Source organism: Mustela putorius, unplaced genomic scaffold (assembly GCF_011764305.1).
Source record: "Mustela putorius furo isolate JIRA1106 unplaced genomic scaffold, ASM1176430v1.1 tig00003898_pilon_pilon_pilon, whole genome shotgun sequence".
Classification (NCBI taxonomy): Eukaryota; Metazoa; Chordata; class Mammalia; order Carnivora; family Mustelidae; genus Mustela; species Mustela putorius.
Window position 1 is genome coordinate 32,037,583 of NW_025422047.1, and position 16,707 is coordinate 32,054,289.

The following is a 16,707-nucleotide window of genomic DNA, read 5'->3' on the forward strand; positions in this document are numbered from 1 at the left end:
CTTAAAAAAAAAAAAAGTACACACACAGGGAAGGTAATGCTTTGGGGGAGAAGAATGTTAAGAAGGAATAGGGAGACAGCCTGTGGAAATCATGTAGTAAAAAGAAAAAGCAAAAGAGAAATTAAGGATCTCACAAGACTTAAACTTTAAAAATTGTGGATCTGCAGCATCTGCATGGCTCAGATGGTTAAGCATCTGCTTTCAGCTCAGGTCATGATCCTAGGGTCCTGGGATCAAACCCCTCAACAGGCTCTCTGCTCCACAGGGAGCCTGCATCCCCCTCCCCGTCTCTGCCTGCCTCTCAGCCTACTTGTGATCTCTGTCAAATAATTAAATAAATCTTTTTAAAAAATTATTGTAAAAAGAAAACAAAAATGAGACTCTAAGCAATTCAGCTGATGAAACCCCCACCCAAAAAACCCAATTATGAAGCAGATGAAAACTACAACACAACAAATCTAATCTAAGTCAGATATTATCAAACAGCATTTAGATATGGGGGACAAAGAAAACCCCATCTTAAATCAGAAATTAAAACTAAGAAGAAATAGACCAAGAAAGGAAGAACTGTTTCAAGTCAGGAAAGAAGTAAAAGGACAAAATTTAGAAATGAAGCCTAAATTATAAGGTGCTTAAGGAAGAATAAATTAAAAAAAAAAAAATTGAACACAGGGCATTGAAGAACACTGGGATAACAACTGACAGAATAAATATGAGATTTAAAAAAAGATAAAAAGCGTCAGAGAGAAAATGAATGAAATAAATGATATGGAAAAAATATCCAATTTACATATAATTACGGTCTCTGAAATATACATGTTAAAAAGGTCATCCACCAGAAGCCAGGACAAACTGACCTGCAATAATCAACTCTGCACATACCCTGATAAAACTTTCAAAGTAAGACTTCAGACATAAAGAAAAAATATCTTAAGGGCCTCCTAGAGAAAAGATGAAATAATTTCAATGTATACAAAAATGAAAATAAAATTCAAAAAATAATGCACAAAACAAGGCAACATTGGTGGTGGGGGGGGAACTTAACATGAATGTGAACCTAAGGATTCTAAATCTAACCAAGATGTTTCTCAAGTATCAGGGTTACAGAAAATGTTTTAGATATACAAGCACTCAGGGAATTGTGTATTCCTGAGACTATCTTGAAGAATAAAGATGAATTTCATCCAACCAAGTAGTTGACAGAAACTTCAGTGAAAAGAATGATGAGTATTTGATATATTTGGTTACAGAGCTAAGATTAAAAAAATAAAGATAGAGATGAGCACAGAAGAATCACTTACTGCTATATGCTATATGCTATTATGACATATGCTATATGTTACATGTAGAAATAAAGTAACCAAAAATAGAGGCGACAAGAGAAGAAAACTAAGCTCATTTATTAATGTATAGGCAATAGACAGGAGATAAAGGATACCATTAAATAATCACAAACTACATAGAAGGTGTTTTAAAAAGTAAGAGCTTATAAGAAAGCAAGGGAATAAAGACATTTTAAAAAGGTATACAGAGAAAAGTAACTAAAAGAACAAAGTATAAAATTTCCTGAATACCAAAAGGAACTTAAAAAATAAAAGAACAAAGGAAATATGTCATGGAAAAAGAAATGCAAAAAATGCAATATGCTAATTAAAATTAAACCAAAAAGCATTAATGTTAAAAGTTCCAATTCAAAATGAAGCTAAAACATTTATGAGGGGCACCTGGGTGGCTCAGCAGGTTAAAGCCTCTGCCTTCAGCTCAAGTCATGATCCCAGGGTCCTAGGATCGAGCCCCACGTCAGGCTCTCTGCTCAGCAGGGAGCCTGCTTCCTCCTCTCTCTCTGCCTGCCTCTCTGCCTACTTGTGATCTCTGTCTGTCAAATAGATAAATAAAATATTTTTAAAAAATGTATGACTATCTATGTGTCAACATAGCGACTATCTTTATAAAGCAAAAAGTATAAAAGGTGCAAGGAAATTCAGAAACATTAAGGAGACTTCAACACACTACTCTCAGTATAAGACAGATCAAGTGGATAAAACACAGGCATAATTCATTTTATTGTGCTTCACTTTACAGATACTGCATTTTTTTATAAATTGAAGGTCTGTAGCAATCCTGTGTTGAGCAAGTCCATGAGCACCATTTTCAGACTGCATCTGTTCATTTGATGTCTCTGTGTCAAATTTTGGTAATTCTCACAATATTTCTAACTTGTTCGTTATTACTGTATTTGTTGTGGTGATCTGTGATATTCTACTGTAGTTGTTTGGGGGTGCCACAAACCATGTTCATATAAGACAGCAAACTTACTCAGTAAACACTGTGCTCTGACTGCTCCACTAACCAGCCATTCCCCCATCCCTCTTCCTTCTCCTCAGGCCTCCCTATTCCTTGAGACACAACAATACTGAAATTAGGACAATTAATAATCATACAATGGCCTCTAAAGTGTCCAAGTGAAAGGAAGAATCATATGACTCTCACTTTAATCAAAAGCTAGAAATTAAGTCTAGGCATGTTGGGGAAGGCATGTTGAAAGTCAAGACAGGCTGAAAACTAGGTTTTTTTGTGCCAAACAGCCAAGCTGTGAATACAAAGGAAAAGTTTTGAAGGAAAGCAAAAGTGCTACCCCAGTAAACACATGAATGTTAATAAGAAAGCAATATAGCTGTATTGCTGACATAGAGAAAGTTTTATGGTCTGGAGGGAAGATCAGACCAGCTGCAAAATTCCCCTAAGTCAAAAAGCCTAATCCAGAGGAAGGCCCTAATTCTCTTAAATTCTGTGAAGGCTAAGAGAGGTGAGGAAACTACAGAAGAGAAGTCTGAAGCTAGAAGAGACTGAGTTGTGAGGTTTAAGGAAAGAAGCCATCTCTGTAACATACAGGTACAAGGTTAAGTAGCAAATGCTGATAAAAAGGCTGCAGCAAGCTATCCAGAAGATAAGCTACACTGAACGAGAGATTTTCAATGTACACAAAACAGGCTTCTATTTGAAAATTCCATCTAGGACTTTCATAGCTAGAGAGAAGTCAAAGTCTGGCTTTAAAGCTTCAACGGACAGGCTGCCTCTTTCAGTAGAGGCTAATGCAGCTAGTGACATTAGTTGAAACCAGTGTTCATTTACCATTCCAAAAATCCTCTGGCCCTTAAGAATTATGCTACAGACAAGCTATAAGAGATTCTTAATCTCACAAAACAAACTGAGGAGAGGGGTATGGAGAGGGTGGTTGGGTTTTGGACATTGGGGAGAGTATGTGATATGGTGAGGGCTGTGAAGAGTGTAAGCCTGATAATTCACAGACCTGTACCCCTGGGACAAATACTACATTATATGTTAATGAAAATAATTAATAAAAAAGGATTTAAAAAAAGAATTATGCTACATCTATTATCCCTGTGCTTTATACATGTATACAGTATTTTAAGTCCAAGAGCTCTGATGGAGATGCACAACAAGAATAATGATGTTTTCATGCCTGCTAACACAACATCCATTCTGTAGCCCATGGATTAAGGAGAAATTTTTATTTCAAGTTTTATTGTGAAAGAAATACATTTCATAAAACTACAGCTGCCATAGATAGTGATTCGTCTGAAGGATCTAAAGTGAACTGAAAACCTTCTGGAAAGGATTCACCACTCTAGAGGTCATAAAAAAACATTCATGGTTCATGGGAAAAGGTAAAAAATATCAACATTAATGGGAGTTTGGAAAAGTGATTCCAAACCTCATGGGATGACACTGAGGAGCTGAAGATTTCAGCGGAGGAAGCAGAATTGGTAGAATTACCAAGAGAACTAGAATTGGAGCCTGCAGAGGTGACTGAATTGCTACGAGCTCATGATCAAACTTTAATGAGTAAGAAATTCCTGCTTATGAACGAGCAAAGCAAGTGGCTCCTTGAGATGAAATCTTCTCCTGAAGATGCCGTGAAGACTGTTGAAATTACAACAAAGGATTTAGGATACTACATAAATGCAGCTGATAAAGTGTTTGAAAGGACTTACTCCAACTCTGAAATAAGTTCTATACTATGGGTAAAATGCTGTCAAACAGCATTGCACGCTACAGAGAAACTGAGAAAAAGAGTCAATCAATGTGGCACACTTCATTGTTGACTTATGTTCAGAAATTGCCACAGCCACCCCAAACTGCAGCAATCACCCTGATCAGCCATCAACACTAAGGCAGGACCCTCCACCAGCAAAAGATTACAATTCACTGAAAGCTAAGATCATGGTTAGCATATTTTTAACAAGAAGGTATTTTTAAATTAAAGTTTATACACTGTTTTTTGGGACATACTTCTACTGCACACTTAACAGATTAAGGTGCAGTTTAAATGTAACTTTTATATGCACCGAGAAACCAAAAAATTCATTTGGCTTGCTTTACTGAGTTATTCACTCTACTGTGGTAGTCTAAAACCAAAACCAAGTACTTCTAAGGTATGGCAATATAACCCATATGAAAAAAAAGTCCTTTGAAATCTTCAATAATATTTAACAGTATTAAAGAGATCTTGTCACTAAGAGTCTGAAAACCTATAGTACAGAATCTGAAAAAACAGAACCAAGTAATTTCATAAATTGATTATTCTCTAAAGGGCAAAAGAGAACTTTTTAATCTGGTTATCCACTTGGAAAAACAACAAAAATTGTATCTCTGTCTCAAAACATACAGAATAAACTTCAAATGGGTGAGGGATAAAAATATAAAAAAATGAAACCATACAAGTATTAGAAGAATCCTCTTATCTAGGGTACAGAGAAAGGCTTTCTATCTATGACTGATAATTCAGACACAACGAAAAAGAAACTGACTACATAAAAACTAATTTTTTTCCTTGATCCCCCCACAAGAAACAATAAAAAAAAGTCCACCATAAACAAAAGCAAAAGACAAATGGGGTGGGGCAAAGAAAATATCTGTAACATATATCACAGTTAAGAGCTAAAATCCCTAGTACATAAAATTTGAGGGGAAAATACTAAACCTGACAGAAAATGTAAGATATAAATAGATGGGGCGCCTGGCTGGCTCAAATGGTGGAGCATGCAACTAATCATCTCGGGGTTGTGAGTTTAAGCCCCATGCTGGGTATAGCGATTACGCATATTAAATAAATAAGTTTTTTTTTTTAAGGAAGAGGAAATGAATAGATGATTCACAAAAATAAAAATTAGGGATGAAAATAGTAAATGGTATATTCAACCTCACTTATTAAAAGAGCAAGGTAAATGAAAAGTACAGTGAGATTGTTCCCCCCACACACTGGCAAAAATTTCCAAATAAGACACACTGTGTGGTTGAGACTCTGGGCAAACTCACAGTTTGCTTCTGGGAATGCCAATATTTAACAAAATTACCTATCTGTTTACCTTCTGACCCAGAAATTCCACTTCTAGGAATATACCTTGAAGACACATTCCAATTATGTAAAAGTATAATTAGGCACATAGTTAGTCACTGAAGCATTCTTTGCAATTGCAAAATTCTGAAAAAAACCCTATTCATTCACACATAGGACAGTGAGTTGAATAAACTACAGTACATTCACATAATGGAGAAATAATCCTATATAGTTATATAGCTGTAAAAAAGAACACAAAAGATCTTTATGAAGTATTGTGAATTTCTAAGATATCCTATAAATTTAAAAAAAAGCACCAAAGAATATCTAAAATATGACTCTTGACAAGGAGAAAAAAAATTATAAATGTTATCTGCTCACTTGTACAGAAATAAAGAATGGATAAAACATAAACTAAAAAAACCTGAGAACAACAGGGAGAAACACTAAAATTTAGGAATATAAACTGAAAAAATAATCTGAACTATATTTCAAATGAAGTCTATAACCACACTGAAATGAGGCTAAATGGAGGGAGAAGTAACCTAAATAACTTTTAAACAGAACTTTTGCACTATATACTCTCTTGGTAACTATATACAGGCATAAATATATTCTGAAACTGCCTTTATTTTTCTAAAACTGCACAAAGAAGTAAACACATTGTGGATAACTGCGTATGGGAGCCAGGTTCTCATTATTGGGGCAGTTAGTTACAAATAAGTAAAAGGAGAGGACAGACTGAACCTTGTGGTGTTGGACTAGAATCAGAGGTGTCAAGGCAAACTCACGGTGTTTTAATACACACACATAAAATACATATTATATATTTGTGTGTGTACATATTATTTATTTTTTAACTCTGTTGGGAGGGACTTAAAAAAAAAAAACAAAAAAAAAACCCGACAACCCACTGACCATGTAAACACCTAGTTCCTAGATCTTTATTTCCACTCAATGGAACCAACGTTCCTTGGGGAAATGGCTAATTCCAGTATTGCGTCAGGGAAAATACAAGAGGAGTGAAAAATTCTGTAGTAACAGAATTTAAGGATATGTTGAAAGAACAATAAGGAGGATATGACAAAAAGGACAAAGAAGACAATTTAAAGGGCATTCCCACTGGCTAAAATCCGGAACATTTTGAGCTTTGAAATAAATAATGATAGTAAAAAACTAGGAATACAATCCACTGCATAAAGAAAGAATCATGATCTCACCATAGTAAGATGGATAGGGGACAAGAGAAAGTTCTTCCTTATCACAGAAAAATAATGAATGTAAACATAATGACAGAATTAAGAAATCACCATTTGGAACTATCATAACAACATTTAATTCTGATAAGAGTTATCAATGGCTAGCAAAACTACTTAGTAAAGGTTTAAGAAATAATAGGATATTTATATAGTCTCAAACTGTCTTCCTATAAGATACTTATATAATTGAAAATGTGTTCCAATTATATATTATATTTTACAATTATATAAGTCTCAGCCAGGCTGAGACTATACAGCTGCTTGGCTCAAGCTCTTAGCTGTCCCTCAAACCTCCATGACTATCCAAGCTGTGTCCTAAAAGGGTCGGAAATGCCAATATACTTACTTAGGCTCCTGAAGGACTACTAATGACCTACCCCTTCAGCTCCCGGATCCAGGCTAACTGGAAAGCTGACTTTCAGCTGGTCAAGTTGCAATATTAGCTATGCAGTCTAACTCCTAACAGAGAAATTGAGAGCTGGCTATTTTTGCTTACTCATTCTGTGCTAAGCCAAAGAAAACAGTTGCTGGGAGTGCTCGCGCAAATAGAACCACCTCTGTTTTGTGTGTTTCTAGAGAATTCATGAATGCCAAGTTCTGTCTGCTGCCAGAATGAGGTGATTTGGGAGCCACTCATTTAGTGTCGACGAGCTCCTTCTAGGGAAAAGCTGGAAACCTGGTTTTATTGTTGGAGCCAGCCAGAGGAAGACTACAGGGGAACTGCCCACTGGTTCTAACGGGCTTCCAGGAGGACTGCAGTCAGCATCTGGATGAAGGCTGATTAGAAGCTAGACCTTTGGGGCACCTGGGTGGCTCAGTGGGTTAAAGCCTCTGCCTTCGGCTCCGGTCATGATCCCAGGGTCCTGGGATCGAGCCCCACGTCGGGCTCTCTGCTCAGCGGGGAGCCTGCTTCCTCCTCTCTCTCTCTCTGCCTGCCTCTCTGCCTACCTGTGATCTCTACCTGTCGAATAAATGAGTAAAATCTTAAAAAAAAAAAAAAAAAAAAGAAGCTAGACCCTCAAGCAGCAGTTGGGAAAATACGCATTCAAATTCTTTATAGGGAAAGAATGCCTCTTCCCCCTGCACTGAAACCCAGGGGAATATGGATAGCACATGCTCACAGTCTTAAAGAGTGTTCCTTTTTTCCCTATACTTTTGGGGGACTCGTGAATACAAGCCCTGTTGGCTTTCAGAGCAAAGTGATTTAGAAGCCCATCCCTGGGGTGGCAGACTTAAAAGTTCGGGTGCTAGATTTGTGGTCTAAACTCTTCTCTCCTCAGAGAGACCCCAGCAGTTGGGCGTTCTCTCCAGATTGTGCCAACAGTAGGGTATATTACAAGAATGTGCCTCAATGTTTCCTACATATTTTGATGTGGGTATTTTCTCAGTTAGCAGATGTGTAGGATCTTTCAACTAGTTTCTGGATTTCTCTCAGAGAGAAATGCTCCATGTGTAGCTGCATCTTCTGTGCATCCACAGGAGGAAGAAAATTCAGGAACCTTCTATGTCTCTATTTTCTATTTTGGTGAGCCCCTGCTCTGTTATTTTTCAAGGTGTTCTACTTTGCTAATAACTCTTCCTACTCTGTAACTTCTCCTTAAGTAAAAATATATATATTCCCATAGTTTAATACTACTCATGTGTTGATGATACCAGTAATTTTTTTTTCTAGCTTCAAATTTACTACTTTAGGTATACAGAGTTGCTTTGCTGGTGGTTTTACTAGGCAATATTCCTTACATGCAACACAATGGAAACTGAAATTCATCCTTCTCCAATAACTCTGCTTTTTTGAGATTTCAACACCATATGATTAAGAGATGGTGACACAGATATGGGGAATAGAATGCAAGATTGGGACGTGAAAATGGAAAGGAATAAAATAATTTTCAGAGGAAATGAACAGAATCTAGAGCAGCCTTGATTAACAGACTTTGTGAAATGATGGAAATAGTATACATTGTCCACGGGGCTATTTGGCCCTTGAAATGTGGTTAGCACAAATAAGCAAATTAAATTTTTAAATAAACTTTGAATTTATTTATTTTTTTAATTTTGATTTAAATTTAAAGTCACATGTGGTTAGTAGTCACTATCCTGGGTAGCACAGTTCTAGAGTTCATAACATGTTATGTACAATGCCTAATGTATAATAAAAAACTAAGACATATGCACAAACAGGAAAATGGAATCCATAGTCAAGAGGAAAAGATTTCAATAGACATAAACATGGCAATAACCCAGATATTGAATTTAGCAGAATTTAAAGTCATTACTTTAAAATAATTATGATAAATATGTTAAAAATCTAAAAGAAAAGACAGATAAAATTGATGAAGAAATGTAGATTTCAGGAAAGCTATGGAAACTATGAAAAGAGACCAAATAGAAACTTTAGATTGACAAAGACAATGTCTGAAAGAGTTAAAGGAGTCTCATAATGGATTTACTGACGTAAATGTAATCTAGAACTTTTTGTGGCCAAAGGGTATGCCTTATTCTATGTGCTGTAACTCTATTACAAGTACTCTCCTTAATGGAAATTTCTTTATTTTCTACCAGTAACAGCTATATAAAGATATATGGTTACCTTCAGAGTTGATGAATTCCTCATAATTACTAATTTTCAGGCATAAACAAGACCATAATTTGGCAGGATAAAGAGAAATAATTATAAATGAACAAAATATCCTCCAAGGTTCCTCACAATCCTGAGATTCAAAGACTTTACAAATGACCGTGATTAACTTGAAATTTGAACTAAAATACAATTTAGTTACTTTTAAATAATGTAAAGATATATTTCATAAGTCAATCAGAGAAAGACAAGTATCGTATGATCTCACTGATATGAGGAATTTGAGAAGCAAGAGGGGAAAATGAAACAAAACAAAACCAGAGAGGGAGACAAACCTTAAGAGACTCTTAATCTTAGGAAACAGAGGATTGCTGGGAGGTGGGGAGTAGGAGAGATGGGGTAGCTGGGTGATGGACATTGGGGAGGGTATGTGGTATGGTGAGTGCTGTGAATTGTGTAAGACTGATGAATCACAGACCTGTACCCCTGAAACAAACAATAGATTACATGTTAATTAAAAAAAGATTTTGTAATTTGGGGTTTAACATTTTTAAAAAAATAATAAATTTTAAAAGATATATTTCTCATAGTAATTTTTAAGCACAAGATGAATTAATATTTACCATGTAAATATATATATCTTTGCAGTTTTCAAACATAAATATTTTACTAAACACATATCAAATATAAAACAAAATTTAAATTACCCTCTTATCCATTTCATAAGATGAAGCTTCTGTACTTGGCAAAAGGTGGGTAATGGTGGCTATCAGGATCTGTCAGCAAAGAAAAAAAAGTTCAAAATATGTTAAATGATGCATCCTAAAACTTAAATGTTAATGGTGAAGTGATAAAAAAATCTACTAATGAAAGTTTATCCACATTTTTAAATCCTAAATACATTAACACTGTTACTTCAAAATAATTTTTAATAGGTAAGTTTTTCAAGTATTCTTAACTATCAGTCATTTATAATCCTCATATGTATGGAACCAAAATCATATAAAGTCTGTCCACTATAAATGGATTTCTTACAAATTCAACTCATGAATCAATATATTTAAATAGACAAATATGCTCATAGAAAAATGAGAGTATACAGATGAGCAAAACAATTTCTAAAAATCATCTGCAATTCTATCACTCAAGAAATCTATTTTGCTCAACAAATTAGTTACAGAAGGATGTACTTCAAGATAATAAAGGTCATTGACAAACCAATAGCTAACATCATACTCAATGGCAAAAAGTTAAAAGCTTTTCCTCTAAGGTCAGGAGCAAGACAAGGATGCCCACAATTGCTATTTCTCTTCAGCGTAATACCTGAAGTCCTAGCATAGCAATTGGGGAAGAAAAAGAATTAAAAGGCATCCAAATCCGAAAAGAAGAAGTAAAATTATTTGTTTGCAGATGACATCATCTCATACTTAGGAAACCCTAAACAATCCACCAAAAAGTGTCAGAATTAATAAATGTATTCAGTCAAGTTTCAGGATTAAAAATTAATATACAAAAATCAGTTGCGTTTCTATATACTACCAATGACCTGTCAGAAAAAGAAATTAAGAAAGATATCCCATTTGCAGTAGCATTAAAATCAATGAAATACTTAGGAATAAATATAAACATGGAGGTAAAAGATCCATACATTGTAAACTATTAAAACACAGATGAATGAAATTGAAGACACAAATAAACAGGAAGACATTCCATGTTATAAATGGGAAGAATATTGTTTGATTGTTCATACTACCCATAGTGATCTAGAGTGTCAATGTAATTTCTATCAACATTCTAATGGCATTTTTCTCAGAAAAACAAAAAATATCCTGAATTTTGTATGGTACCATAGAAAACCCCAAAGAACCTACAATCTTGAGGAACAACAAAACTAGAGGCATCATACTTCCTGATTTCTAGCTTCATTATAAAGCTACAGTAATCACAACACAGTACTAACAGTAAGGCATTGACATAAAAACAGGCACACTGACCATCGGACCAGAATAGAGAGCCTAAAACCTAAACCCACATATTTACGGTCAACTAATCTTTGATAAGAGCACCAAGAATGTACAATAGTAAAAGGACAATATCTTTAATCAATAGTGTTAAGAAAACTGGATATCCACATGCAGAAGAATGAAACTGGACCCCTGTTTTACGCCATTGACAAAAATTAACTTGAAATGAATCAAAGACCTAAATTTAAGACCTAAAACCAAAAAATCCTGGAGGAAAGCTTAGGAAAAATATTTTTGATACTGGTCTTGGCACTGATTTTTTAGGTAAGACACCAAAAACACAGATAACAGAAGCTCAAATAAATACGTGGGACCACATCAAACTAAAGAGCATCTGCACAGCAAAGGAAGCAATAAATTGAAAAGGAATGGGAGAAAGTATTTAAAAACCATGTAATTGGATAAGGGGTTAATACATAAAATATATGAAGAACTCAAACTCAATAGTAAAAATGCAAATAATCCAATTTATAACAGGCAAAGGACCTGAATAAACATTTTTCTAAGGAAGACATTCAAATGGTTAATAGGTATATGAAAAAGTGCTCAACATCACTAATCATGAGGAAAATACAAATCAAAACCACAATGAGATATCACCTTACATCTGTTAGAATGGCTATTATCAAAAAGACAAGAGATAACAGATGTTGGCAAGAAGGTAGAAAAAAAGAAAACTGATACACACCTTGGTGGGAATGTGAACTGGTACAGCCTTTATGGAAAACAACATGGAGGTTCCTCAAAATATTACAAATAGTAACTACCATATGATCAAAACCAAAACAAACAAAAAAACCCTACCATAATGATCCAGCAATCCTGCTCCTAAGTATATTTCTGAAGGAAATAGATTTCTGAAGGAAATATACTTTCCTTTCTGAAGGAAATATACTTCCCAAGTATATTTCTGAAGGAAATCAAATCAGTATCTCTGCACAACATGTTCACTGTAGCACTATTCACAATAGCAAAGATACAGAAACAATGTAAATGTCCTTCAAAGAATAAACGAATTTTTAAAAATATGTGTGTATATACACACAATGGATTATTATTATTCAGCCATAAACGAGAAATCCTGGGGGCGCCTGGGTGGCTCAGTGGGTTAAAGCCTCCGCCTTCGGCTCAGGTCATTCCAGGGTCCTGGGATCGAGCCCCACATCGGGCTCTCTGCTCAGCAGGGAGCCTGCTTCCCCCCCCTTCTCTCTGCCTGCCTTTCTGCTTACTTGTGATCTCTGTCAAATAAATAAAATTAAAAAAAAAAAAAAAAGAGAGAAATCCTGGCATTTGTGACAACATGGATGAACCTGAAAAGCATTACTATAAGTGAAATAAGCCAGACAGAGAAAGGCAAGTACTATATGTAACAAACTTGTATGTGGAATCTTAAAAAAATAAAATAAAAAAGAATGCTGCTTTCACAGAAACAGAATAGAATAGTGGTGGCCAGGGGCTGGGAGGAGAAGAGGGAAATGGTGAGCTATAGGTCAAAAGGTATACATTTTAAGTTATAAGTTCTAAGTTCTAAGGATCTAATGAAAAGCATGGTGACTATAGTTAATCATTTACTGAATATCTGGAAGTTGCTAAGAGCAGAGCTTAAGCATTCTCACCATAAACAAACAAACATTTAACTATGTGAGGTAATGAATGTGTTAATTATCTTGTCCTTGGTAATCATTCCACAATTATCAAATCATAATGTTCTACATTTTAAATACATACATTTGTCAACTATTTCTCAATAAAGCTGGGGGGAAAAATAAGGAAATCCACTCTCAGGGTGCCTGGCTGGCTCAGCTGGTAGAACATGTAACTTTTTTTTTTTTAAAGATTTTATTCATTTATTTGACAGAGATCACAAGTATGTAGAGATGCAGGCAGAGAGACAGGGTAAGCAAGCTTCCCCGCCAAGCAGAGAGCCCAATGCAAAACTCAATTCCAGGACTCTGAGATCATGACCTGAGCCAAAGGCAGAGGCTCTAACCCACTGAGTCATTCAGGAGCCCAGAACATGTGACTCTCGACCTTGAGGTTGTGAGTTTCAAGCCCCATTCTTACTTAAAAAAAAAAAAGAGAGAGAGAGAGAAATAAAATGAAATCTACTCTTGTCTTTCCAGACGTTCCTGTGTGTGTGTGTGTGTGTGTGTGTGTAGGTAAATTTATGCTTTTAAAAAAAGATATTTTATAATGTGGCTTTTTAAATAAACATATACTCTGAATAGTATATGAATAAATTTGATACAAAAATATGAAATAATAAACAATTATTAAAGAAGGCAAAATATGCACATGTTATTTGCTCTCAAAAATGTCTTGATCTCATTATACTTTTTTAGGTACATGTTAAAATATATAGGAGTAAATTTATCATATTTAACAGGGTCATAATAAATGAGAAATACTTACTTGAATAATTTTCAAGGGAGAATCAGGCTGGTAAATCTGAAGTCTAGGTACGTAATGAACCAGCATGTGAAGCATGTTACAAGCTACATGGGCTACTGTTTTATTAGTAAACTGTAATAACAACAACAAAATATTCATTAATGCATTAGCTGCTGAAAAACTTTAAATTTCATATGTTTCTTTTTGCAATTTTATGTTTATTAAAATATTAAGATAAATATACAGCTGCAAAACAAAAATTCACCACACATCCTAAAACGCAATTAACTTCATTTTTAATTTTGAGTGTCTGTCCCCATTAAAGTTTTTTTTCTTTATTTTTCTCTTACCTGTATTTCTGCAATAGCCTATAAAATGCTAATTTCCTTATCAATCATTTCCCCATTCCAATCTACTTACTTTCAAATTAATCTAAAGAACTGCACTGATGCTGACATTCTCTATGCTTAAAGCTCTTGGATGACTCTTCAGTGGCATAAATTCAAACTTGTTATGTTTAACTCTCTATGACCAAATCTCCTCCACTACCTCACATCTCCTCTTTCCAAAGTCTTCTCTATTACTTAAGTCAAAGTGATCTCAGCTTCCTCTGACCTCAATTAGCATGTTATATGCACCCACTCATTTGGTTCTCTCAGCTTTCTGTTTTATTACTCTCATTTTAATCCTTTTCTGCCTCATATTAATAATCTCTTGAATCTAGTGTATACAGTTGTATTTTATTCAGAGTGGTATCCCTCACTCTGATTAGCAAACCACCTCAAACATACTCAGAAATATTTGTCAAATAATATTTGTACGTTTTATGTTTAGAGGTCTATATATATACTGTATTGCAAGTTTTAAGACAAAAATAATATCATGCATACTTTCACCAGCAAAAAATTTACTCAGATTCTCCAAGTAATTAGGTTATTATTTTTTAACAAATCTTACTCTGGTTACAAAAGGAGCATTTAATTTGAATAATAAAGCCAAAACACTAAACAGCTCAAGAATTCAGAAGTATTAAGGATTAAAGAGTAGGTTACAAAAATATCGATTAGGAAAAAAAAACCTATATATGTTGTTAACTGACATAAAAAGTTGAGATAAAATAGGTTATAACTAGGATATCCTAAGTTCAAGAGAAGGACCACTCTGAAGGAAAAGATCAGGATCAAAGAAATAATGTAATATAAAATTAATGAACACATTTCTCAAATGTTTTATTCTATAAGGACACAATATATAATTGACATTTGGAGAAAAATAGTCCTGCATTCTATACTATATTAATATATTCCATGTATATTGGGATAGGTCTTTCTTTTTTACCTTTAAGGAAACACAAATTACATTCAGAGCTTCCTTGATTTGAGGATGATGAGACTCATGGACTAGTTCTTCACAAATCCAAATACCTAAACTGCACAATGCTACACATCTGCGAAAAGGGCAACCAACAATGATATAAATAGAAGGAGATGAGCCATTAAATGAAATGCAATCACCACCAAAAGCACCACCACAACCAAAATATCCACAACCAACCAATCTAGAATAAACATGCACTGCTTAAGTGAATCAATCAATTTGTTACTCTGTATATTAGCTCTTCTTAAGCAAGGGTAAGTAGGAGGAAAGCAAATGACCCCAACTTAATGCCTGATTTTCAATCATAATTTACTACCAGGCCCACAGGTGGGGATAACACACAGGATCTTTGAAACAAACACATATTAATAAACTGATATTCCCATAAAGCTTCCCAAATATGTAACCTGCTTTCAAAAAAAGAAAGTGATTTTACTGACAGCACAAAATGAACTTAAGCAAAAAAACACGAAGCTGATGGGATAAGCCAAATATTTCTTTCTTTTCTTTCCTTCCTTTGTTTTGTTTTGTTGTTGTTTTAAGAAAAGAGGGGAAGCACAGTGGAGAGGGAGACAGAGAAACTTAAGCTGGTTCCATGCCCAGTACGGAGCCTGAGCAGGGGCTCAATCTTGCAACCCTGAGATCGTGACCTGAGCCAAAAATCAAGCGTTTGGATACTTAACTGACTGAGCCACCCAGGTGCCCCTAAATATTATTTTCATAATTCTTATATTTAACACAGCTAGCTACAAATTTGTTGTAAAACAAATTGGCAATACAAATAAAATTCATATACTTTATAAAGGGTTTCCAACAGGAACAGAACTTGTAGAATTTTTTCTATTTCTTAACATCTTGTGAAACTTCATTTCCCTGTTTCAACGGAGTTTCAGCTTGAAGGGAGTTACTTGATAATCAGAATCAGTAAAAATTTCATTAGTGTATTTATGTATAAGCTTCTGATGAAGTACATACCGGCTCCCTCAACTCCTAAAAAAGTCAACTCCTTCTAGTATCATGGTATACTTGGCATGCCCTGATACTGACATTCTTAAAATTTAAATTTAATTTTAAATTTTGTAGAATGTTAAATTTTAGAATAATTCAATGCAGGAATGTCTTTCCTCCTGAACAGAGCACATGAGAAATTCTTTCTTAATGCTAATAAATTATTTACTATTAAAACTACCAGGGGGACCTGAGTGGCTCAGTCAGTTAAGCACCTCTCTTCAGCTCAGGTCATGATCTGGAGGTCCTGGGAACAAGCCCTTTGTCAGGCTCCCTGCTCAGTGGGGGGCCCGCTTCTCCTTCTCCTCCCAACTTGTGCCTTCTCTGTCTCTCTCTCTCAAATAAATAAAATCTTTAAAAAAAAAAAAAAAAAAAGGGAGAATCTGGCCTACCGTGCAGGACCAGAGGGCTCATCTCTTGCCGAGCTTAATACAGTTTTGATTATGAGTTCCTAAAATAAAGGGGAAACATCAGTAATGATTAAGATTTCATTCATTCATTCATTCACTCATTCAAATATTTATTTAATGGCCACTATGGCCCAGGCACTGTGCCCCGTGCTAGAGATAAACAGTGAAATAAAACAATCTTTATTCTCATGTGCATACTTTGTTAATAGGGTCCAATATTATTCATATAATTATCTAAATTAAAAAAAAAACACTAATATGGTCTGAATATTTGTGCCCCCCCAAATTCTTATGCTAA

General features: G+C 34.8%; 1 protein-coding gene across 14 annotated transcripts in view; it reads right to left on the reverse strand.

Moving 5' to 3' along the window:
* RALGAPA1 (Ral GTPase activating protein catalytic subunit alpha 1) overlaps positions 1-16,707 on the reverse strand; it is a 252,447-nt gene that overhangs the window by 102,013 nt on the left and 133,727 nt on the right. For all 14 annotated transcript variants that reach the window (XR_006602909.1, XM_045067877.1, XM_045067876.1 and 11 more), the window contains 4 exons: positions 16,392-16,450; positions 14,953-15,061; positions 13,636-13,746; positions 9,907-9,975 (listed from right to left, as the gene is read on the reverse strand). Coding sequence is in view for 13 of the 14 variants with exons in the window: in XM_045067877.1 (XP_044923812.1) it covers positions 9,907-9,975; positions 13,636-13,746; positions 14,953-15,061; positions 16,392-16,450 (348 nt within the window). In the remaining variant the exon portion in view is untranslated. The remainder of the gene's footprint in view (positions 1-9,906; positions 9,976-13,635; positions 13,747-14,952; positions 15,062-16,391; positions 16,451-16,707) is intronic.